The sequence below is a fragment of the Colobus angolensis genome, unplaced genomic scaffold (assembly GCF_000951035.1).
Source record: "Colobus angolensis palliatus isolate OR3802 unplaced genomic scaffold, Cang.pa_1.0 Scaffold268, whole genome shotgun sequence".
In the NCBI taxonomy this organism is placed as follows: Eukaryota; Metazoa; Chordata; class Mammalia; order Primates; family Cercopithecidae; genus Colobus; species Colobus angolensis.
The window spans coordinates 5,087,611-5,113,791 of NW_012115910.1; the positions used below are offsets into that span (position 1 = coordinate 5,087,611).

General features: G+C 42.2%; 1 protein-coding gene across 1 annotated transcript in view; it reads right to left on the reverse strand.

Annotated features, from left to right (window-relative positions):
* VWC2 (von Willebrand factor C domain containing 2) overlaps window positions 1–26,181 on the reverse strand; it is a 139,637-nt gene that overhangs the window by 105,658 nt on the left and 7,798 nt on the right. Inside the window, exon 2 of the mRNA XM_011947565.1 lies at window positions 7,756–7,885. Within this exon, the coding sequence (XP_011802955.1) occupies window positions 7,756–7,885 (130 nt within the window). The remainder of the gene's footprint in view (window positions 1–7,755; window positions 7,886–26,181) is intronic.

The window sequence follows — 26,181 nt, forward strand, 5'->3', positions numbered from 1 at the left end:
TTTTCCAACTTTCTTCTTTTAAAATTTTCTTTTGGCTATCCTTTGCATTCTACATGAATTTTAGGATCAGACTGTCAGTTTCTACAAAAAAAGTATGCTGGGGTTTGTGTGGGAATTGTACTGAATTTATATTTTAATTTGGGAAGAACTATCATCTTGACAACATTGAGTCTTCTACTCATGAAATGTCTCTCCATTTATGTATATGTCCTTTGATTTCTTTCAGCAATCTTTTGCAGCTTTTAGTGTACAAATCTTGGATTGTGACGTGTTTCTAAGTATCTATTCTTTTTGAAGCTATTCTAAATGAAATTATTTTCTTAGTTTTATTTGTATTACCCATTGTATACTACAAAAATGTGTATTTTTGTATATATATGTGGTATTAATCTTTATTAGCCCCCATAGTTGTGTGTGTGTGCATGTGCATGTGTGTATGCATGTATATGTGTGTGTGTGCATGTGTATGTGTGTGTGTGCATGTGTATGTGTAATTCTTGGTATTTTCACATACAGGAGCATAACTTCTTCTAATAAAGGCAGTTTTACTTCTTAATTTCCTTTTCCTTCCTCTTTTTTCTCCTACCTTCTCTTTCTCTCTGTATATAGGACCTCCACTACATTGATGGATGAAAGTGGTCAATATGGATATCCTTACCTTCTCCTAGATTTTAGGAGTATTGAGAGAGTATTCATAACAGTTGTTAGCTGTGAGTTATTCATAGTTGCTCTTTATCAGATTGAGAAAGTTCCCATTTATGCCTACTTTGTTGAGAGCTTCAATCATGAATTAGCGTTGGATTTTTCAGATACCTTCTCTGCATCTATTGAGATCATATGAGGTTTTTGTTATCATTTATGTTATTAATGTATTATGTTAATTGATTTTTCAGACAGTAAACCAAACCTTGCACAACTGAAATCAACTGCATTTGGTTAAAGTGTATAATTCTTTATATGGTGCTGGATTCAGATTGCTGATATTAACTCATTTTGTTAAGGAGATTTCCACTTATGTTCATGAAATAAATTTGTCTCTAGCTTTCTCTTTTGTGTGGTGTTTTTGTCTATGTTCAGTGTTGTGGTCACAACAAATGCAGAAACTAAACAGGAAAGTGTTTCCTTTGCTTCTATTTCCTGGTTGAGTTTGTAAAAGATTGGTATTATTTCTTTCTTTGAATATTTGAAAGAATTCACCAGTAAAGGTATGTAGGCTTGGGCTTTTATTTGTGGGAAGCTTTTAATTATTAATTTGTATTTTATTTGTTTTAGGGCAATTCAGAAATGAACTGAGTCAGTTTTGGTAATTTGCATTTTCCTAGGACTCTGTCCATTTCTTTCAACTATTCTAATTTGTTGGCAAAGAGTCGTTCATAGTATTGCCTTGTAATCATTTTCATTTTTGTAGAGTTAGTAGTGATGCCCCTCTTTCATTTCTGACTTGTGCCTTCTCTAATTTTTTCTTGGTTAGTTTAGTGAAAGTTTTGCCAATTTTATCAATACTGTTAAGAACCAGCTTTCAAAAACGAACCTGGCTTTATTTACTTTTTTCCTAAGCTTTACTATTTTCTGTTTAATTGATTTACGCTTATATTTTTGAGTTCCTTCTGCATGCTTTTAGTAAAATTTGCTGATCAGTTATTAGTTCCTTAAGGTAGAGGGTTATATTGCTGATTTGAGGCCTTTCTTCTTTTCTGAGCTAGGTCTTCATATCTATATATTTCCCTCTAAATACTGCTTTAGCATCATCCAATAATTTATAGTGCATTCTGTTTTCATTATTAAATCAGCTCAAAGTATTTTCTAAAATGTCTGAAATTTCTTCATTGGCCTTTGGGTTATTTAAAATGTGCTGTCTAATTTCCAAATAATCTCCAGTTTCCCAGATTTCCTTCTGTTGTTGATTCTAATTTAATCCTTTCAAATTCTGTTGTGTTCAAAAAAGAAACTTTATATGATTAAGTTCTTTAAATGTATTGAGACTTGTTTTAAGTCTTAGCATATGGTCAACTGTAGAGTGTCCACCTGCACTTGGCAGAAATGAGTATTCTTCAGTGGATGGGTGGTATATTGTACATATATGTCAGATCAAGTTCACTATATAGTGTCATTCAAGTCTTCTACATTATTGTTCATTTTCTGTCTAGATTTTCTATGAATTATTGAATGGTTTATCAGAATTTGCAACTACAATTACTTAAGTTTATATTTCTCCTTTGAATTCTATCAATTTTTACTTCATGTATTTTGGGGCTCTGTTATTAAGTACATATATGTATATAATTTTACTTGTCTTCTATCAGTTTCCTGACAGTTGTTCCTCTGTTTCTCCTTGACTGCCTTTTAAAATTAGATATACAGTTCTTTTGTGTGTCATGTTTAATGCCTTTATTGATTTTCTTAGTGATTGTTCTAGGAACAACAAAATGCATCTTAAGTGATCACAATCTATGTCAGGTTAACACTAATTTAATTCCAGCAGAACAGGAAATTCTTTTTTTCTATTTTTTATTTTTTCTCTCATATATGCAGCAAGAACAGGACCTGTCATGGAAATGCAATGTTACAGAAATAACGAAGGCAGCCCATTACTTAAAACTCAGTAAGAAAACTCATCTTGCTGATCAGAGGGATTAGGAAAAAGGTACTGATGTACAAAGAAAGTTGGGAATCTCTCCTTATACTTTTCTCTCTTTTGTATCTCTCTGCTTTATTTGGATGTGTTGGAATTACTTAAATAGATATTAGTTAATTATACATACTGCAAATACTTTCTCAAAACATGTGAGCTATATTGTGCTTGTTTAATAGTGTTGTTTGGTGAACAAAGATTCTGAATTTTAAAAAGTTCAATTTGTAAATTATTTCCTTATGTTTAGTGCTTTTAGTGTTCTTTTAACCTTTGCATACTCAGTGACAAAGCTGTTCTATGTTTTCCTCTAAAAGCATTATTGTTTTAGCCTTCGTATTTAAATCTGCAATCTGTTTGGAAATGATTTTTTGTCGAATGTGAGGTAGCAATCATGATCTCTTTTATCTCCATACTGCTACTCAGTTGGTCTAGCACCATTCATTGGAAAGATTATTCCTTTCCCACTGTTCTGTGACGTCGGCTTAGTCACACAGCTGGTGGTCTTACATGCACAGGCCTTTTCTGACTCTGTTCTGTTCCATTTGACAGTCTTTCTTTGGGACCAAACCACAACTGGCTAATTACTATCTCATTGAGTAAGTCTTAATATTTGTACATTTTTCAGCTTTGTTGTTCCTCTTGGATATCTCTCAGGCCAGCCTTTGGCTTTTGTATACCATTTGGATTTTAGAATCAGTTTGATAATTGCTAAAGAAAACCATCGGATTTTTGGCTAGAATTTTGTACTGAATCAATAGATTACTTTGAAGCAGACTCACATCTTTATATTATTGATTCAATCATGAACATGATATATCTCTCCTTTTACTTAGGTATTCTTTAATTTCTCTCAATAAAGATTCATGTTTCTTAAGTATGGAGACTTTTCACAATTTTGTTAGATTTACTTCCAAGTATTTGATTTGTATGACGTTATTTGAAACTCTAGTTTTTAACTCGCTTCTATTTGTTTCTGGTATGTAGAAATACAGCTGATTTTCAAACACTGATCTTGCTAAACATCCTTGTTAAAATCAACTCTTCATTTTGATATTTGCAAATTCCTTTATTTTTTATGGGCACAATCATGTCATCTGTAAATAATCACAGAGCATTTCCATAAAATTTGTATTATTTCTTTGGTAAAAACATTGGAAGGATTTAATGGTGAGACCATATAGGAGCAGGCTTTTCTTTGTGAGAGGATCTTGATATGACCACACACACACACACACACACCATTCCGTTTTGTCTAACTCACTGCATGAAATTTACTACCATCTTATCCCACTCTATGAAATATACAGAAAAACAAACAAAACTTTGCTGAATTCTCAGTCAGTGCTTCTTACATATTTTCCCATGAAATTATATTTAATAATTTGACATTCTCAGTGTTTATCTTTAAAGTATCATAAAAGTTTTTCACTTTCCTCCAAAAAAATAGACATTTACTTTTCGTGTGAAAATAAAGCTGCAGATAATAATCATCAGGTGGCAGTAATACTTCAGGGAGATATACAACCTTTATATCCAGTGGCTTTGTGCTTTTGGCATAAGTCATATCCTCCCCTGGATACCATATTCCACCTTTGAGAAACACAGCTAATTCTGACAAAGTCCTCATATTTCAATACCAATGTCTTACTTTAATCATTTTTCTCCTTTGGATCCATAAAGTAAGATGACATGTATACCTGCAGAATGGAGGTCTTCTGATCGCTAATGGGAGCCTAGTGCCTACTTGATGCAGACAAACATGTCTAAAACTAAGGGGTTTGATCGGAATCGGTGCTGTGCACCTATCACCAGAGAAAAGCTGAATTTTTGAAAGTCAAATAATACTCACTGTTTGTATCATTGTGGGGGTGGGGGGAATTTAAAAACAAATAATGCCATGCAACATCCATTTTATCAAAAGAAAAACTCTGGGAGATTGATCTGCACAAGTCAACAAAGTGAATATATTAAAGTACATGTGATTTGTGATCATTTATTTATATTCAAGACATCCTTGGTTTCCATCTTCTGCTCCTTTGATGCAAGTGACTTTGGCAGCTGGCAACTGAACTGTAATTTTCCTTCTGTCGGAGAAAGAGCTATTTAATGCTACAGGTCAAGACACGCCAGAGTGAGGAGTAAAGGCCAGTCTATGGAGATCAAGAGTTAAAACCTTCATATTTCATCCAAGATAAGTCTATTCAAGCTTTTAATTTCATATAAAGCATTCATTTCTGATGTCCCCTAATCTGTGATGCATCAAACATATAATCTTTTTACAAGAACATTGTTTATGTGGGGAGGCAGGGTTAGACTACTGTAAATTATTCATTAATCTCAGTCAATTATTATAGAGCATTTGTTTTTCATAGAAGCTGTTTTCATTTTTCAAGTAGCTCTCTTTTACTAAGAATTTCAAACCCCGTTTTCCCTGTCAAGGTCAGAATACCCTATAACCAGAGACAGCTGAAAGCCAAGCTCTATCTGGTGAATAAAAGAAATGTAATTGCATGTGCGTGATTAGACACATTTAAATTTATTTCCAGTTAAACTCCCCAAAATAAGTTGTTGATGTTTTGATATAACTGGATCAAGCCTTATAATAGAAGTCTTTCTGTAATATAAATCTAGCTTTAAAAAACATATTCATCTCCCTTCTAAAAAATCTCTAGTGGGCCACCACAAAATCTTGCCTTATTCCATCCCATACTGCCTCTCAAAATATAGAGGTAAAGGGTCAACATTTAGAAGTTTACCGTCAGGACAACAACTATCTCACAAAACCATCAATGCAATATTAAAACAAACTGTGAATCTCTGAGTATATAATATTTATAAAGTGTTTACTTTTTGTATTTTTTTACTCAAACATATAATTATATCTTACATGAAAAAACTGAACACAGAAATAAATTACATCTCTGTAAATTTAACATATCTGCACACTTTTAAGTATTCATTCAAATAACTGTCCAATGTAGTTATCTGACTATATGCTCTAAGAAGGATAAATCCTAAGGGCAAAAGAAAAACTCTAAAAAAATCTTGAACGCTATTCAGTAGGTTTCACGTTGGTGGTAGTCTCAATAGAGTTTGTGCTGTGTGTCTTATGGGAAAGAACAAATAAGTAAATATATTGATGGTGTTGGATTATGTATACACAGAGATGGGGCAAGAGAGGACCAAAGATAGAGGGCCAAAAAAGAGACAAAGCAAATATGGCAACGTGTTAGGAATAGGTGTAGCTAAAGGTATACAATTCTTCACTGGACAGTTATTTCAACGTTTCTGTAGGTTTGAAATTTCTCTAAAAGCAGGAAAAATAATCCAGGGGTTGAAATCCTGTCTTCTTACCTATTGGTAACACCCAAGGTAGGATTCCCTGGCTATCTAATGCCAAGACTTAGTCTGTAATCAAAATTTACAGGGAAAACATGGAATATATTGGATAGTTAAGATGCCAAATATTTGAGCAACACATATTTAAGCCACTCACTAAACCTCCTGATGCAGTGAGAGTTGTTGTCCAGTACCCCTGAGATGCAGGGCATATGGCCGGAGCGCCAGCCCTCAGATCTCCCAGCAGACCAGAGGTGCTCACTCGGGCTCCTCAGTACATGTGCTGAAAGCTACACCCCGAGACTCTGCCAGACTCTCCACCTGCCTCTCCTTCCTCAATCCGAGTCTTCTTCCCCCTTTATTAGTGTTAATTAGTGGAAATTAACACTAGCAGAGTAAACTGTATTGATTTCCCTCCATCTCACAGCTGGTGTCTCAACATCATTAAAACACACACACACACACACACACACTCCATCCTCAAAGGCCCACTTGTTCCAAATGGAATCCTACCTCAGGATTTCTTCATAATTAACATGCACAAGAGACCAGCCAAACCCATATAAAGTACACTCTATGACATCTTTGTTTTAACACTGTCCACTTGCCTTTGGAGGACTGGATGTACTATGCTACAATGATTATGACATTCCTAACACAGTCATCTTGTTCTTTCAGGGCTATCCGTCAACAGCAACATCATTCCCTCTTCCAATTATTTACCTCAAGAGTTTTACAATGTGTTGTAGTAAAATTTGGATATGTACAGGTACGTGGTCGAAGGTACCCATGGAACCTTATGGCCCACACAATTTTGACTGTGATGACACAGACTCTGGGAGTTGCCTGAGCACCATGACCACCCCTGTGTCACCATCCTCTGGCACACGCCTGCCACTTACCAAACCCATGCCACACAGCTATCAAGCCTCGGTCCAGCAACCCACTTGAACAGCCAACAGTGTCACAAGTTAGCCCTGAATGCTCTCAACCGGGGGTCCCCACAGCATGCCCGGGCGACATCCAGAAAGTCCAGTCGCTCCTGTCAGCAAGGCCACTCAGATCCATGTAGACTCCGGCTGTGTTCCCTCCGTCCGCTGTTTCCCAAGCTCTGTTCAGCCTCTTGTCAAACTGCCCTCCAGCCATAATTCTCAGGCCCAGCCATCCTGGGAATGCACTCTTGTCAAAAACCATCTTAAAGTGTAATGCCCTCAGTATTTCGGGTACAGAGTAATCATCGTTTGTCAGGATGAGGAAACACTCTCCCTTGACAAATTAGGATCAAGGACATCCTGCCACTTTATTTTCATAAAGCAGGCAAGGCTTCTGATCTACCAGGGGTTCTTACTGGGAATAGGAAGGGACTCTCTTCCTGCCTAATTTGCTTATGAAAAATATTCAATTATGTTCCAAGTTTAATTCACTTAGTAATGAAAAGCAAATGAGCCCAACCAGTGTGTTTAATTTGTCTTGGAAAGATAGAAATAGCTTTGCAAGAACAAACAAAGTTAAATTAAAATAAGTGACTCTCCTCAAAGGTGGAAATTGAATTTCTCCCCAAAGAACTTCTTAACATCCATAAAACATGGTGCCGATGCCAGTAAGAGAAGGCCTTGCTACAGAACCACTGTGGCCGAAAGATTACACACATGTGTATGCATGTGTATAGATACATATGTTGAAACTCACATATCCATACGTGTGTCCCGTCCACCATGAAGCAGCACATGGGTTGTGTGTCAGGGTGGGAGGTGCACCCCATCACCAATGGGCATCTCACATACCGTTTTTGCAGATGGGACAGCACTGATCAGGCTCGTACACAGGGTCCACACACTCCGTCTGGGGACACGCTGACACCGTGCACAGCACTTCACCGTTGGCTTCACAGCGACACCTCTCACATGGAGATACCTGAAACACAAGTCCACAATCAGTGTCATGTCTGCTGTCATGTTTATCCTACAGGGTCATATATATATATGTTTTTTGAAAGGAGTCTCACTCTGTTGCCCCGGCTGGAGTGCAGTGGCACAATCTCAGCTCACTGCAACCTCTGTCTCCCGAGTTCAAGCAATTCTCCTGCCTCAGCCTCCTGAGTAGCTTGGATTACGGGCACCAGCCCACCATGACTGGCTAATTTATGTATTTTTTATAGACATGGGGTTTCACCATGTTGGCTAGGCTAGTCTCGAACTCCTGACCTCAAGTGATCTGCCCGCCTCGACCTCCCGAAGTGCTGGGATTACAGGAGTGAGCCAGCGTGCCTGGCCCTATAGGGTCATACTTTTCTTCCCCTAAACTTTCTGCAAAGACACCTAAGTGTTTTAGGAATGTTAAAAAAACGATCCAGTCCAGTGGTTTTCAGAGTGTGGACACAGACGTGCTGGGTGTTTAGTGAGTTGTCTTAGGTGCAAATGCACAGGACGGGCCACAGGGCTGTGACGTTCCCTCTCCTGTCCAGCCAGAGCCACGTTTAATTTGTGGTCTACATATTGGGTTTCTCAATAAACTTTTTTTTTTTTTTGAAGAAACGTTTTTCATCTCTTAAAAAATTAAACAAATAAAAACTTGCTGCTGAGTTATTGCTCATCCCCTCACCATGTAGGTGAGTCCCTTGTCTAGAACCCTGTCAAGTCACCACCCAGCCTCACATGGAACACTCCCAGTGTTTCCAGTTACAAAGACACTGGAATAGGAAAGGGGAAAGGAATGAAGAAGGAGAAACAGAGTGGCATCCAAGCAGGGCCGCGGGCCAGGGACTCTATGAATATTCCCTCACAGAACTTTTACAGCAGTGCTAAAATACACCTACTCAAATTACTGACCCTTTGTACTAACAAGAAACTGAGACTCAGAGGTGTTAGACAACATGCCATGGGCAGGTCTGTCCTGTGAGCACAAGATCCTCTTCCACTGAGGGCTCCTGACTGCGAGTCCATGGTGATTCCAATCTCCTCCATGTCATTCCGCCCACTATCCAGCATCATGATGCTCTGTTAGAAACCAAGCTTCTATTTGCCTCTCTGTACTTTCCAGCCATGGGCTCAAACTCTGCCTTCTTGAGCCATCCAAATCAAGCATACCAGCCATTCCCAGGAAAGCTGTACGTGGCTGATGGAACCCTCCACGGTCACCCACACAGGGCATGGTGATTTATCTCCTGGTTACCACCAATGGAGTGATTTTTTATCTCGGTTAACCCAGGACAAAGTGGGAACAGCATATGCAGACCCAGCCATCAGAAGCAAAACAGGAAAGTGGGGATACCCACTAGAAAGACTATGCAAAAGGGGGACATGAAAATGGGTCATATCAAGCTGAGTTCCTGCTTTCCCAGGGGCAGGGAGACCCCAGTTGAGTTGTGTGCCCCGCGTCCATGGTACAAACACCACTTCTAAGGTAAAGAACATGAGTAACTCTCACAGATGCTCCCTTTGTCTATACAACGCAAACACTAAAAACTGAAATCTCCACTGAGTGGACTGGTTATTACGAGAAGCAAAAGCTCAATTTGAGTTTGACCATGTCTCTTTCTGAGGCACTAGACCACAGTCAACCTGCCTGGGAGTGAGGGCTAGGTGTGTGTGTATGTGCACTTGGCCAAAAAAAATTTTAAAAGAAAGGAAACTTTGAAAAACTTTAGAGTAGCCTGAGACAAAACGCTGACCTGGTTTGCAATGTAGCCTTAGAAGTTAAAATCAATCTTGAATAATATAAAGACCTGTTTTTGAGATGAGTTTTTTTGTTATTATTGCTGTTGGCACAATTAGGTTTTTTTTTTTTTTTTTTTTTTTTGCTGCCATAACCAGTGTTGTTCTTTGCTGTTGCTGTCATCGCTGTGGGTCTCATTTCCTTCTATCTCCTACCAATTGCCCCATTCAGTCTGTAGCATTTTTGTCTCAAGAGGGATATATACATAGCAAGCAGAATGAGAACAGGATTCTGAGTTTTAAAAGCCAAGACCTTCAGTTGCAAGAGACATGGTTTATTGCATGTCAGAACCCTTTGGCCAGAAGGACTCAGAGCATAAGCCCTCAAGCCCAGGTGGTATGGATTATGCAATGGAGAGCCACAACACCCTGCCCCAGGGGAGGGGAGCACCATCCCCTGTAGAGATCAGGATAGTCAGCAAGGAGCAAGAGGGTCAGATAGCGAGGTCTGTCCTCATGAAGCAGCACAACGTGGCATCCACTCCTCACCTAGGCATACACCAGGCAGGGAGTAAAAAGCATCATTTCCTTTTGGGAATTTAAAAGAAGGCCAGATCATGCCCTATGTCATATCACCAGGGAGGGCCCTGGAATACAGCAGGACCAAAGATAAATGTCCAACTGCAACGTCAAAAAGGCTCCAGGTCCTTAGGCAGCAGGCCCTGAATCAACCTCGTCCAGCAGCTTTCTGCATGAAGGCGCACACCTTGGCAAATGGGGCAGAGATCACTGGCCTGGAAACAAAACACTTCTTACTGCCACTGGAGCTGAAATTTCACTGAATCCATGCCACAGAATACTGCTCAAAGGCATGCACACAGTCCGGCATGCTATTTTCTCAAAGGTTTTGTAGCTTTGTAAAACATTTGATTGTCAGTTATATTGTCATTAAATAATTAGAAATCCTGATTCAACTTCAGTCATGTGCCCCATAACTGGGTCAAAAAGGGACTACATATATGACGTGGTCCCATAGATTACAATGCCACATTTTTACATATCTTTTCTATGTTTAGATACAAAAATACCATGTGTTATAACTGCCTACAGTTTTCAGGACAGTAACATGCTGTGCAGGTTTGCAGCTTGGGAGCAATAGTCTATACCACATAACCTAGGTGTGTAATAAATAGGCTATAACATCTAGGTTTGTGTAAGCCCACTTTATGATGTTCACATAATGATAAAATCACCTAAGGTTGCATTTCTTAGAATGCTTCCCTGTCATTTAGTGATGCATGATTGTGTCTGGAGATTTGTTTACTTCTAAAAAATGAGAGTTGATGCTTAGAATTAGGATCGCCAATCAGGCCTCACCTCCTAGCGCCTACATCTGCCTTCACCAGCACCCATGCTGGGCTCCTATGCACTTCCCTCCTGGTTTGGGCCTGCCTCAATTCCCAGAGGAAGTGAGGCTGGTGACAGCAAGTGGCAAAGCTGTCAGTCCCTCAAATGCCAGCCAGGTGCCCTGCTAGTCCTGCCTGGGCAAAAGCCCTCAAGCTAGTCACAGGTCCTGGATACTTAGAAGTCAGAGTTTCTCATCTGATAAGCAGGTTCCAGAACCCCTACCCAGGATCCAGGTCACATAAAAAAACCCTGCCTTCACCTGGTTTGTGTTCCTATCTCCTGCAGGCAGGCGTCCTAGGCCTGAGGCGGCCACAATCCCAACCTATGAACCCACCTTCCAGTAAATCCTTCTTGCCTCACAGTCTCCGACCACCTGCTGGGCCACTGGGCCACTTGCCAGTGTTGGGCCCTGATCACTGATCAGACTTCACTCAACACTGCGGATGTGCCCAGACTCAACAGATGAAAATAATGCCCCATCATTTTCAGCCATGCCAACCCCCGGAGCCCACCCCGCCAAGCTCCTCACTTGGTGAAGCAGTGGCCTGTGCCCCCTCAGTGCTGTCCTGTCTCTCTGGCTCACATTTGATAAGCTCCTACCCATCATGGATTCAGCTCAAACGTGGTCTCCTCTGCGGAGCCATCTTTGATACCAACATGGATGAAACTGGGCACTTTCCCTCCACTGAGACATCGCTTGAGATCAAACCTAGGCCTTGCATAGCCCTCATGTAGGGAAGAGAATGTTGTTAAAATAGCAAAACAAAACAAACACAAAACCCAGTGCCCACATGAACTCAGCAGCCAGCTGAGGAAGATACAGCCTCACCACATCAGGGAGGAAAAGCCACCACTGAACTCCACACCTCAAGTCCTCCAGGGACATCTGACAGAGACCCAGCTGGATTCAGGCCAGCTCTTCCCATGGCTCCTGTCCCTACACTGCCTAAGGACCCCTCATTCCAACACAGGGCTCTGTTTGGTGTCCCAGGATGGCCACTGTACACTCATAAAAGCAGCTTCCTGCTCGGAGTCCTCCGGGACAATGTGCCAGTGCCTCCTACCTCCTGAGACACAGAGAGGCTGCCAAGGAGCAGATGGAAGCTGCAGCCGTGGCTCCAGCCATGGGTTCCAGCTTTGACATGAGGCTTTAATCCCCAGTCATCAGGGCCAATCTGGCATTCTGGGTTACGGTGGCCCTCTTTTAGGCTCATTTTACCAACCCATGGCTGGATCCCCACTGGCGTGGTCAGCAGGCCCAGGAAGCTGACCCAAATGTTTAGGAGTGAGGTCAAAGATTTGCCTGTCCCTTGACCTGGTCAGACACCAATCTGCTGCTCTGACTCTAAGCACCCACCAAGCTGATGGTTGCCCACCTGCCAACTCCAGCACCACAGACCTTTTGCCAGGCTGTGCTCTTTGTTCCACATGGAAACTAAACGTAAGATGCCCAGCACATCACTTACCCTGCAACCAGCAGCTGGAACTTCCATGCACATTTTTTTCCAATCAGATGAAACAAACCTTTCTCCTCTTCTAAAGTTATCATTTCCCCAGAAGAAATTTAACTAGGGATAACTTAAGTTTAAAGCACTAGTACTTCTTATTAGCAAATCACCACCTACATTTTATATAGAATACCTTACGGCAGAAATATCATTCTTCACAATCTTCCAGTTATAATTCCAAGTTTTGCATGGCTAGAATTTAGATGCATAGCCTGGAGAAATAGCTGGGAATTTGAGAAAAGAATTCATTCTCAAGGCCCCTACTGTGTGCCAGGAGTAGTGAAAAAAACTTGTGGGATCCAAAGAACATGGCTTCTTGGAATTGGGAGTGAGAATGAAGATATTCTCTATGTGTTCATTTATTCATTCCAGTCCTGAGGCCAGAGAGATGAATGCTACTTATACCATTTTTCAGGAAGGTGAGAAAACAGATAGTAGCAAGGGGTGGTAAGGAAAATTAGCAAAGGTGTGCACATTGTACCTGACCCCCACAAACAGGGTCTCTAAGCTGATGCACTAATCATTCTCACTCATCCACATTGCTTTCACAGTTACCACAGTGCCACTGTCTGGAAGATAGCAGTTAAACAGGATCTGAGAGATACACCCTCAAACCTGAAGCAAAACAATGAAGAATGATATGTTTGGGAATATTTTTTCAACTATGACTAGCAGAGGCTAGTCATAACTACATGCATAGCAGAGGCTTTGTAAAGATATTAACTTGATGGCAAAGTAAAATTATTCATAATTAGTTAGACCTTTATAATGCTCAATAATTATAGACATGTCTATATCAAATATACATACGCAGCAAGGACTGCAAAATAAATATTGAATCTATTTCTAAATAATTAAGTAGGAGTAGGTAATAGAGTTTACACATGAAACAATTCTTAAATGAAAAATGAGGCCTATAAAACTGGATACTGCTTAAATCAAGTGACATACATAAACTAAAGCTGTATATAATGGTAAGTGGTACAGAGTTGGGATTAGCACTCCTATATGAGTAGCATTTAAGGAGCTTCATGTTGCATTGCATATATTTTACATTAGTAAACTGAAGTCAGTTAGTAAACTGAATTAGGCATCTATCTGTAAGAAGCTTTGCCTTGTTTAACTTCATAACTGTGATTATAATCATTATAACCACGAGAAGGATCAAACTTCGAAATGTTACAGAAAGCAGCTTGATTTTAATGTCTCAAATGGCTTTCCACTATGGAAGGTAGGAAGTATTTTTCAGACACTGCCTCCTACTCCATCCTGTCTGCAACAGCAGCAACCCTCACCATCTACCGGGATGCCTACCTACCTGGGAATGCCAACATATTTTTCTCAAATCCAGCTTAAACACATCTTTCTGTGAGAAGTCAGAGATGCCTATGTTCACAATGTCACCTGAATAAGGACCACCATGACATGTCTAATCTGGAGCTTCTGATTGTGAGCTGCTGGAATAGGTGCCAGGAAATCCCACTGCTGCAAAGTGCACTGGCTTTCGGTAGCTAGAGAGTAATTCCAGGCTGAATGCACATGCCCACTCATGAGCAGACAAATGGGAGGCATGAAAACCCCAGAACAATTTTCCAAGTAATTGTAATGGTTTCATAGATGGAGTTAATTTAAATATAGAGAAGAAAGAGAAGTATTGAGCTAATAAACTTCAGCATAGAACTTTCTCAACTACTATTCAGCATAAAGTAAATTCTTCTTCCCATTTTGCTATTTCTTCCATTAGTAGAGATATTGCATTGATATTTTCTAATTCTCAGATTATTGGATTCTGCAATGGTACAAAATAATACTAACATGAAACCAATGAAACACTGAAATATTGTCTGCCCCCTTCCTTCCTATCTGCCTCTCCCAATTCTTCCCTTTTTTGAAATTCTTTAAGTCTCTGGACCCCCTGGAGCCTGCCAGGCCTTTCGGACACAGATGATCTATCACTGAGGTTCCTAACCACCATGTTTGCAGAAAGTGTGGCCACCTAGACTCGGTGCAACTCAAGGGTCAGAGCCATCTCTCAGTCACATCTATGATGGCTACAGTAACTGGGCCAGTGCAAAATGTTGAACAAGCTCAAGAAATATTGACTGAGTCAAGAAAGAAATGGTTGGAAAGACACAAGATCCAACACGAACTTACACAACATATTATGAAAACAAAAACAGTGTCTACAACTTTGCTACAGGGACCATTGCTCAACACTTCACAAAGAACTGCTCAAGGATTAGGCACCCAACCCTTAAGAATGGGGAATAAAGTTAAACCTTCCTATTGAGACGGATCATGATTTGAATTACACATGTAATCCACAAAGGGAATAGAAGGCATAGATACTAAAGCAGTGACTTTAAAGAAGGGGTCGATAGTGTGTGAGGGCTGTGTGGAAAGTGAGTAAATGCAAAATCTGAGACCAGAAAGTGAACTTCAAGGTCCTGATTCCAGTTCTGAACCTAGGCACATATGGCTGCACATCACACTACACCTATTCTAGACGTTTAACTCTCTGCTAGCATGCAAATGGGCAAAAGGGCTTTGGTTTGGGATATATAAGAGGTTAGAATGAGAGGGTCAGGAGTGAGAGAAATTCTTGCTTCTCTTCCAGTCTTCAGTTATGTCTCTCTGGGAGGAGGCATTCAAAGAAACTCTACAGCCACTCTGCTTAGCCCCTCTCATTAGCTCTCTGGTGTTGGCTATTTCACAGGATGAGCGCATTTGTGCCCTCCTTTCAGAAACCTTGCGGGTACTCCTACAGGTGGACTCTGAGTTGCTCAGACTCCTGAGGTTCAGAAATACCCCTGGTCTATCCCGGTCCATCTAGCTGCACTTCCCAGTCCAGGATGCTGATCCTGGCCTCTGTGTCCCTTCTAAGTTGGTTGTTAACATCGAAGTGAAAAAATGCAGGCCATTTATGTGCTATGTATCAAAGACCTAAAGCTCTAACAGTTTGCAATAGAAAAAAGTTAGAAACAATCGACCTTTAAGAGAGTGGATAAACACATTGTGGTGTTAATCAGATGGAATAATAGACAGCAGTTATAAATTAATGAACAAATATGCTTGTGACAATACAGATAAATCTCAAAAACATAAACAGGAAAAAAAAGTTGCAAAAGAATATATGTGGTATGATGTTGCTCCCATCAGTGTCAGTCTTTGAAAACACATGTACAAACAGGTGTTGCTTACAGATACAGGCTCATGAATAAAATAAGAAAATCAGTACAGGAATGTATGTAGCAACTTCACTGCACCAGCTACTTCTGAAGAGAAAGGAAGGGGGGCAGGATGGGATGAATGAGAGGGCAGTTTTGTTTCTATCTGTACACTTCAATTTCATTTAAAAAAGGAGGGTTAGAAACAAATGTGACAAAAAAGTGGCATCCAGTGATGCCTGGACAGAGTCTGCATATTATTTAGGCACATTTGATACATTCTAAACATAAATTTTTAAAAATCTCAGATATGAATTTGTTCCACATCAAAGGTCATTTATGAAGTACCTAACAAATGCCAGGAAATATTCCACATCCCACCGATCACCTCTAACCAGCAGCCATCTGATGGAGGATTTTAGTAGCGCTTTACTGGGCTGCAGCTCTTCCATAAGAAAGCAAAGACAGAGAGTGGAATCATTAGCACAATTTAAAGTTCTGTCAGGGCCTCTGGGAGCAGCTGCCAGGAATCTTAATTGTAAAGGAATAAGCACAAGGGTTCTCCCAGATCTAGAGACCCAGGTAGGCCATGAGACGTGGGAAACTCGGTCCTGGACCTCACTCCTCAGCCTGCGCTGTAGCCTCAGGCGAGCCCCTGACCAACTGCCCAACATCACAGTACCAAGATGAGACACACAGGAGGAATCCCATGTTCCTTCTCCCACTGAAACCCCATGAGGCTTCCCCAGGGAGGAGGCTGTGCAGTGGCTCCAACATCTGGCCTCCTCCAGCCAAGCCCGAGGAAACATACAAAGCTGGACACAGTGCAGATGGGGAGACCTCTGGCCGCCAGGACAGGAGGCTTCCAGAGCAAGGGTAGGAAGGGTGGCCAAGGAAACTGGAGGAATTACAGCATACGTGGCAACAGTACAGTGATTCTCAGGAAGGGAAGCAGCTCTAGAACTGGACTGCGCCATCTCCAGCCAGTCCCTTTTCCTTCCTGAGTTTCCACGTCCTCATGTTAAAAAGGGGAAGGAGGAAGTTACCTGTTGAACCTACTGGGGTACCAATCTTCACAGTCACTGCCTGGCCACAGGAGTGCAAAATCAAAGGTGTCTAGTGCAGTGTAAACATGCACAGCGGGAGAGGACAATCAGGCCCAATTCTGCCCCTGATTAACTGTGGGACCTGGAGCAAGTTATCTGAAACTTGTGCCTCGGTCTTTTTATCTGTAAAATGAGGACGGTTAAATGACTGTTGGCAAAGTGCTTAGAGCGGTGAGTGGCTCGTGATGGACACTCCACAAGGATGAATTTCAGTCATCCGCTGGTATCCGCTGGGGACTGATTCTGGGAAATTACTCAGATACTAAAATTCAAGGATGCTCAGGTCCCTTCCAGGTGGCTCTGCATATGTGGCATCTGTGGATGCGGAGGGCCAAATGTGCTAGTAGTCATGGCGGAGAGAAGGACAGTGTTTTGAAGTGACACCTGTATATTTCTTTCTCACCAGTGTTTCCCTTTGGCCCTTCCACCATTGCATCTACACAAAGAGGCTAAGCCTTGGTTTTCTAGAGAGCAGACACAAGTAAGCAGAACAAGTAACTACATAATTGCTGTGCTTTTAAGAATGATGAGGGCTAGGCTTTCCAGGAAGGCAGTGGTCGTTATCAGTACTTCTTGAGCTCGAGTTTTACGGACCGAGAGCCAGAGTCCAGAGGTTCAATTATAGAGTGGAAAGAATGAAAGAACATATAACAAAGGAAGGCGAAGCATCTTCTCATCTGGAAAGAAGGACCCGAGGGAGGAGGATGGAATGAGGGCGAAGCCAAAAGGTCAGATGCCACCACCCTGGCTTGAATCAGCCTGCAGCTGGTGGAGGGGGCACTGAGAAAAATGGCCCTAGGTTTGGAAGATAACTCCTGAAAAGCTGAGTAACTTCCCAGAAGTGATCAGATTCCTGACTGCCCAAAAGGCTGGGATATCCCAAAAGAGACAGAAACTTTAGTTTCATAAGAACAACTGTTTTCAGCCATCAGCAAATGTTGGGAGCCATGAAAGGAAAAGCAATGTTCTAAAGTAAGAGGACCTCCCTGTCTCCACATATCACTTTTGTTGTATTCATTTTGACCCTGTTACATGATTATTTGGATGACTTCGGATTAAGAAGTTAGTGAAAGGCATGAATGACAAAGCAGTCTCTCTGTGTAGCCCAGGACAAGCAGCCTCCCAAAATCATTGTGACAGTTCTGTCACCAGATGGCGAAAGTGCCTTTTCTAGCTGCTCAATTTATGAAAACCTGTTTCCAGCTCACACCCTTCCGGTGCATGTAGAGGCAAGTCACAAAGTCCCTTCCATTTATATAATGAAGTCTTACTAGCTTCTGATAACCCAGGACTGTGTGATTTCAGAGCTGGAGGAAAATGCTGAAAATGCTGAAGTGATTCCTTTCAACTTTGCTTTTTATGGAGTGAAAACACACCCACAGGTCTGGTGACTTTCAGAGGCAGGTCGCTGCCTGAACTCAAGTCTGGTCCTACCACAGGGCCACTGATAGAAAATCTTCATTACTAAGTACTCAGAATCCACAGGCGTCCTGGAGTGGCTCTGCCTGCACCTGTCAGCCCTCCTCACGACCTGTAAGAAACTTGGAAAATGAGGTCTTCCTTTCAGCCGTCACCTGGAACTAAACCTCTCCCCTGTCCTTCTTCAGGTTTCTTCCCTGAAACTGTCTGATTAAACTAGCACAGGACATGGCCAAATTATCCTTCCAAACTTGACAAACAGAAGGGCCCTTGCCACCTGGGGACACTGGCCCTGCAGCTTGAGTCCACGACCCCCTGAGGGCTGGCAGGTGCCCTGCCGTGTGATGTCCCTTCATCCATCCAGGCAGGCATAGAAAGTCTCCCCACCTAGCTTCCCTGCCCCTCTCTACTTTCTCCCTCAAAAAGAGAGTTAATTCTAATGTGAAGTGATGTTGATTCACAAGCTTCCTTCCAGCCTCCAACACAAGGATTATAGCAACAGAAACTAAGGACAGAGAGATGCTGCTGCCTGTGCCATTCAGAAAAGAATTTTTTTTCTGTTCTCTTTGTCTTTCCACTCTCTGTCAGAGAACAGATTTGCACACAAAGGGATTTAATTAAGAACTGCCCCCCAGAGGCTGTCAGTTTCTGAGTGTCAGTAAGAAGACAACTCCACGTACCACACAATAGATTAAGAATACAGCAGCCTGACAATCTGAGGCAATACAGCTTTCTTCTGGGGCACCACAGACTACTTTTCCTTCTTTATGGCTTAAGCTTCAGGCAAGACCCTTGTCTACTAACATCTTTTAAATCCTCTCCCAAATAATTCCTTCATATTAATACAGATCAACAGGAACTTGCTAGGTCAATTATGAGAGGAAAAACTAGTGGCAGTGTTTATAGTACATATTTATTTGGCTGCAAACAGCAGAAGAGCTAGGAGGAGAATGAGGAAGACCTCCTTCTTTGCTGATGGTTCAGACCTGATGGGCAGTTTGGAATCTGCCAGCCTGCCTACCAGATACACAGTCAGAAAGGATGCAGCCAAACCTGCTGGCCACCTGCACCCCGTGGCCGTAGGGCCACCCGGAGCACCAGGGCCAGTGCAGGGAGCGGCCTCTCACTTCCCACCTGGGAAGCAAGGGTGACGCTGAAATCTTTGTAGAATTATTTCGTAGATAATTTGCTCATTTATAGATTCCTAAGTTAAGCCTGTAAGAGAAGGAAAGTAATGTCAGCTGCATCTGACCACCTGCTTGGGGAGAGAAGAAGGTTCTCTGACAAATTTTGAAAGAGATTCTCTTCTTTAAAAACATTGGAAGATCAAAACCCTTTTGTTTTAGAATTAAAGAATTAAAGCTAAGTAATCCTTGGGAGAAAAAAAAAAAACAGAGAGCTTAATTTTCACTTAATATATAAATGACTAAAATAATGTTTTCCTAAGAATAGACTTTTAAAAGACAAGTGTGACATGGGGATTAGTTCTCTCAGGGATGACAAATTCAAATTACTTCAGGGACCACTCAAGTAAGAAAATGAGGCAGTGAACTAGATGTGTAATAGGGAGTGGTGGGGACTGTGGCCAATGGGGGGAAATGTTAATGCAATGGAACTACTATGACTACTTCATACACACACTCACACACAGTCACATATACACTCACACGCACCCACACACTCTCACACACTACACCCACATTCAGGCACACACTCACACACCCACACTCTCACACCCACACTCACACACACAGTCACATATACATTTACATGTACCCACACACTCTCACACACACCTACACCCATACTCATGGACACACACACACACACTCACACTCGCTCACACCCACACTCTCACATACACGCATACAGCCACATCCACACACACACACCCACTCCCACGCCTACACTCTCATTCACACACTCACACGTACACCCACACTCACACATATGCACCCACACACAGACATACACCCACACTCACACATACACCCACTCATTCTCACACACACACACATGCACTCTCACACTCATTCACACCCACACCTACACTCTCTCATACACCCACTCACACACGCACTCACACATACACCCACACACGCACCCACACATGCTAACACAGACACACTCTCATACATGCACCCACATCTCTCACACACACACGCTCACACACATGCACACACACTCATAGTCTCACCCACATATGCCCATACTCATGCAACCCACACACACTCACACCCACACATACACACTCCACATACACCCTCTCACACACCCACCCCTCACAAACCCCCACACACCTGCTCACACTCATATCCACATATCCACTCTCACACACACACCCACACACACACGGTCACACACTCTCACATAGCCAGTCACACATACACACCCTCTCTCACACACACACTCACACCCCCCACACCACCACACACATCCACACACACCCCACACCCATACACCCTCTCTCACACACACACCTCACACCCCCACACTCACAGACTCATACTCACACATCCACACTCACACACACCCACTCACACACCCACCACTCATGAGAATGTGGGTGTGTGGGTGTGGGGGTGTCACACACCCCCAAACTCATACACACTCACTCTCTCACACTTACACACTCATACTGTCTCACACACACCCACACTCACACACATCCACACTGTCTCACACACCCACACTCATCCACTCTCTCTCACACACACACACACAGAGGCCAGGAGAAAACAGAACTACACTGCTCCCATTTGGCATTCTTTTATTTGAGACGGCAATGACAATGCCCACTATAAGCAGGAAGTGAAGATGACCAAAGGCACCCATCAGTCTGCCTTTGCCCAAAGCTGGCCTGGCTCCAGCAGTAGCACTCGCACCCGCAATTGTAAAGTGACCCAAATGGATGTCCCTCTGGACGCTGTCTGAAGTCATGGTTTGCTTGTCTTGTTACAGTTCCTTCAGCATATCAGCTGCCAATTACCCAGAAAGTGCAGGGCCACAGCCCGGGTCAGGAGTGGACAGGCACTGTGGGCTCCCATTACTGGCTCTGAATCTCTTCTTGAAGCTAAGCCTATTCAAAGGTAGGCTGAAATTAGAACAGGACACCCACTGCGGATTCTCCGTTTAATGAAGTCCCTTTCCATGGAGTTTTAAGCTCTGGTGGAGAAGGCACAGCAGTGCTCACTCACGCAGAAAGGGACTCTTTGCACTCAGTCATACGGTGCAATGGTCCCTGAGATCTGACCATTAAATTATATCTGTCATCCCTTGCTGTTACCTAGAAGCAAGATGAGCTGATTTTCTTGGCTTCCTGGAGGGCACTGGGAGCCCAGACATGAACTCTGTTACCAGTGGGAGGTTACCCTGAGCTGGGAGGCTGACATTAGAGCACAGTGTACCCCTCAGCTGCCTGTCTCTCTCCTGATTCTCCTGCCCAGGCCACAGCAGCAGCCTTGTCAAAAGCCATATTCTTTTTCAACCTACCCACTCCTGACATTTGTGTGTGTGACACAGCAAAAGCACAGTGAGTGGAGGTAAAGGCACTCCGGGCAGTTCTGCCCCACATGAGAAAGGAAGGTGAGCATCTGGCCACCTGCTGGCTCCCTGCACATCCCAGGCTCCTCACGGGTGGGGCTTGTGTCCCCTCCATGTCCCTAGAGCGTAGCTGTCAACAGTGCCACAGTGTTACCAGGCAGGGAGGTTTAGCTCCTGGCATATCAAGAGGAATTAATAAGAATAGTGACTCACTTGAAATTAATTCTATTATATTTCATTTGTTTCAAACTTTCTAAAACAAAAATGTTGAGCTCTCTTTTTTAAAAGCACACAGAATTTGAAAGTAAAATAGAAATAAAAATTGGTTTTAAAGCTAGATATGCGGAAAGCAAAGACACATACAGAAGGGCCAATCTGGTATGGTTGAAGGTACTATTTATTTCTGATTGGCCTATTGCCCCAAGGGTATAGAGAGCAGTAGGAAAGGAATCTGATTTCCAGGCATTCTGACCTTCATTACAGGAAGGGCAGGAAAAATTGCCCATGGCTGAGTAGAACTTGGTGGTGGGCAATTCTGACCAGCTGGGGGTGCCTTTGAAATGTTCACCTACTTGATGATTTGGCCTAAGGCTGAGCTGGCTCCCAGTACCTGTTTTCTAAGAATATTTAAACTAAAGAGCTTCTGCACAGTAAAAGAATCTATCCACAGAGTAAACAGACAGTCTACAGAATGGGAGAAAATATTTGCAAACTATGCATCCAACAAAGGTCCACCATCTATAAGGAATTTAAACAAATCAGCAAGCAAATAACTAATAGCTCCATTAAAAAGTGGGCAAGAGACGTGAACAGACACTTCTCAAAATTAGACAAACAAGCAGCCAACAAGCATATGATAACATGCTCAACATCACTGATCATCAGACAAACGCAAATCATAATCACAATGAGATACTATCTCACATCAGTTGGAATGGCCATTATTAAAAGGTCACAAAATAACGGATGCTTGTGAGGCTGCAGGGAAGAGGGAGCACTAATACACTGTTGGAGGGCATGTAAATTAGTTCAGCCACTGCAGAAAGTAGTTGGAGATTTCTCAAAGAACTTAAATCAGAGCAACCTCCTGCCCAGCAATCCCATTCCTGGGTATATACCCAAAGGAAAATAAATCCTTCTACCAAAATGACACATGCACTCCTTTGTTCATTGCAACACTACTCACAATAGTAAAGACATGGAATCCACCTAGGTGCCCATCCACAGTGGACTGGATAAATAAAATGTGGTACATATATTCCATGGAATACTACATAGTCTTAAAAAAGAATGGAATCACGTCCTTTGCAGCAACATGGATGCAGTTGGGGGCCACTACCCTAGGTGAATTAATGCAGGAACAGAAAAGCAAATACCACATGTTTTCATTTGTAAGTGGAAGCTAAATATTGGGCACTTATGTACTCAAAGATGGGAACAATAGACACTGGGGACTATAAGAGGGGCGAGGGAGGTGGGCAAGGGTTGAAAAACTAACTGTTGCATACTATGTTCAGTATCTGAGTGCTGTGATCATTCTTATCCCAAACCTCAGCATCACACGATATACCCAGGTAACAAATACCTTGCAAAGGTCTCCTGAGGGAAGGCAGGCAATGTTGCCCACAGCTGAGCTCCACCAGTCTACACCTTAGTAAACAGTTAAGTTTCATCCACTCCTTCTTGATTCTGTGACTTTACTTCTGGGATCATCTTCCTTCTTCCTAAATTTCATCCTTTAGACTCCTTTTTAAAAATTATTTTAGTAAATACTTTTTGGTGATCAGCTCTCCATTGTATAAAGTATCTTTCTTTAGGCTTATTCCTGAAGGACATTTTTGTTGGATACATCAATCAGATTAACACTTGTTTCTCTCTCATTTAAAAATATTCTCCTACTGTGCTATGTTTTCTGTTGACCAGATGTCTGCTGTCAGCCTACTCACTGTTATTCTAGAGGTAATGTCTTCTCTGTCTGGTTGCTCTGAACATCTTTATTTTGCCTTTGTTGTTCTGCAGTCTCTATAATATGGCTGGGTGTGAATATATTTTTATTTATCTTTCTTTAGATTCATTGGGTCTCCTGAATGAGAAAATAGATGTCTTTCAACTAGAAAGTCTTGGAACTTCCATATCTTAATTTCTCCCATTCTCTATAATCTCTATCAGAATTCTAAGCAGATGTGTGGTAGATCTTTTCACTTTATCCTCCGTGTATCAAAACATCTCTTTCCTGTGTTCCATCTACATATGTTTCATACTAGTTAACTTCTTCAGATCTGTGTGCTGGTTTGCTATGAAATATCTCAAAATAGATATCAAAATGAGTATATATCAAATATACTCATTTTACATCCCAATATCTGGGCCTGATTCAACTGCTTTTGCCTCAGCTGATTCTTGCTTACAATGCCCTTTCTCCCTGTGACTAGTTTTTATTTTGAGGTCACATTCCTTGGAACACTATTTGTGGGATTTTTTGTAGCCTGGGTGAAGGGTGCATTCACCCCGTGTGCGTGTGTTTAGGTCAGATACCTGTCCATCCATTTAAAAACACATATTCCATTTGGACTTTGCACACCACACAGGGAAGCATAAATGGGCCTCCACATTCATAAGAGGGTAAGCCTGCTACAGATGGCAAGTGACTCAGGGAATACACAAACATTTCTTTCTCTTCTGGACAGAGCCAAGGTTCACTGAGAGATGTTTGCTTACATTGTCCCACTGCAGTACAGGCTCTTGGGTCTCCTGGCTTTATAGGATAGATCCTGATCTGATTCTCTCCACTTGGGTACCTGCACTCATTACATGCCACAACCCAGCAATGATTGGCCATGAGGGCCAAGGGCCCAGGCCCCGAGATCAAGAGATGCTCCCAGACAGCCACCACTTCAAGGCAGACTTCGCTCTATGGATTCCAACTCCACCTCTAGAAATTGATTTCTCTTATTTTCTTGCCATGTCAGCTGTGCTTTTAAAAATGGAAGTAGAATGTGAAATGACAGACAATGGAGACTCAGCAGGGTGTCAGGGATGGGGAGGGAGTTGATAACGAGAGATTATGTAACGGATGCAGTGTACGTTATTCAGATGCAGTGTACATTACTCGGATGCAATGTACATTATTCTGGTGATGACTTCACTAGACGCTCTTCCTTTACCCCTACGCAGTGTATCCATGTAATAAAATTACACTGTACCCCATCAATTTATACAAGTAACACTTTGCTTTTAAAAATATGTGTTTTATATGGTATTCAGGATTTCAGGCATTTTGTTGAAGGTGAGTTGTCAGGCTGTCCTCCATATTCCCAGGAAAGGAAGGAATAGTCTCATGTTTAAAGCAGCATCACTTTTACTATACTTGGATACTTGGAAATGTGCAGAGCCACCTGGCATTTTAATTTCTTTTTCCCCTTCCTCCCTCCCTCCCTCCCTCTCTCCCTCCCTTCCTTCCTTCCTTCCCTCCCTCCCTCCGTATCTCACTTCTTTCTTTCTTTTCTTTCTTTCTTTCTTTCTTTCTTTCTTTCTTTCTTTCTTTCTTTCTTTCTTTCTTTCTTTTTCTTTTTTTCTTTCTCTCATTATTGTTATTTTTTTTTTAGAGACAGGGTCTCACTCTGTTGCACACGCTAATCCTAAACTCCTGGGCTCAAGTGATCCTCCCAGCTCTGCCTCCCAAACTGCCGGGAACATAGGCATGAGCCACTGTGCCCAGCCATGGAGTTTTAATTTTCAAGCTCTATGCTTTTTCACAGGCCTAAGGCTTCTGAGAGAACTCATAGGGCCCTCGGCAGAGGCCTGACATCATCCTTTTCCCCAGATTTGAAAGGCGGTCTATGTCCTGGCCGCACCCCAGTGCCCGACAGAAATAGAATGAGAAGTATGATCCAGCTGGCAGGATCTCAGCCTTGGAACAGACAGGCAGTAAGAAGGATTTCCAGCTACGTGGTCAGAAAAGTACCATGAAGGATGGTCACAGGGTAGGTAGGCCTGGGTGGGAAGCCATATCCTTCATGCAAACTCACAGTTGTTACATTTGATACAAACTTTTTTCTTTTCTCTAGAACATCTGGCCCAGGATTTCTCTGTCATTTAAAAACAAGTCATCAGCAACAATGGAGTCTATTAATAATAATAGAGTGACTTCTACTGTGTGTCCCCTTGAACCCCTGACCCAAGCTCTCACAGTGCCTCACACACCACAGTACTGCTGCCTGTCTCCTGGAGGGGGACTTTTGCTTCCCGTCACATCTCCAGGATGCAGCCCAGGGACTGGCACACATGGTGTCCTAAATATTTTCAAATAAATGTAAGAATAATGTTTCTGTTGGGACTTATCAGATTTAGAGATATCATCTGAGGAGGTAATGCTTTACGGAAAAACAGCTCCATGGAACCAGTCCC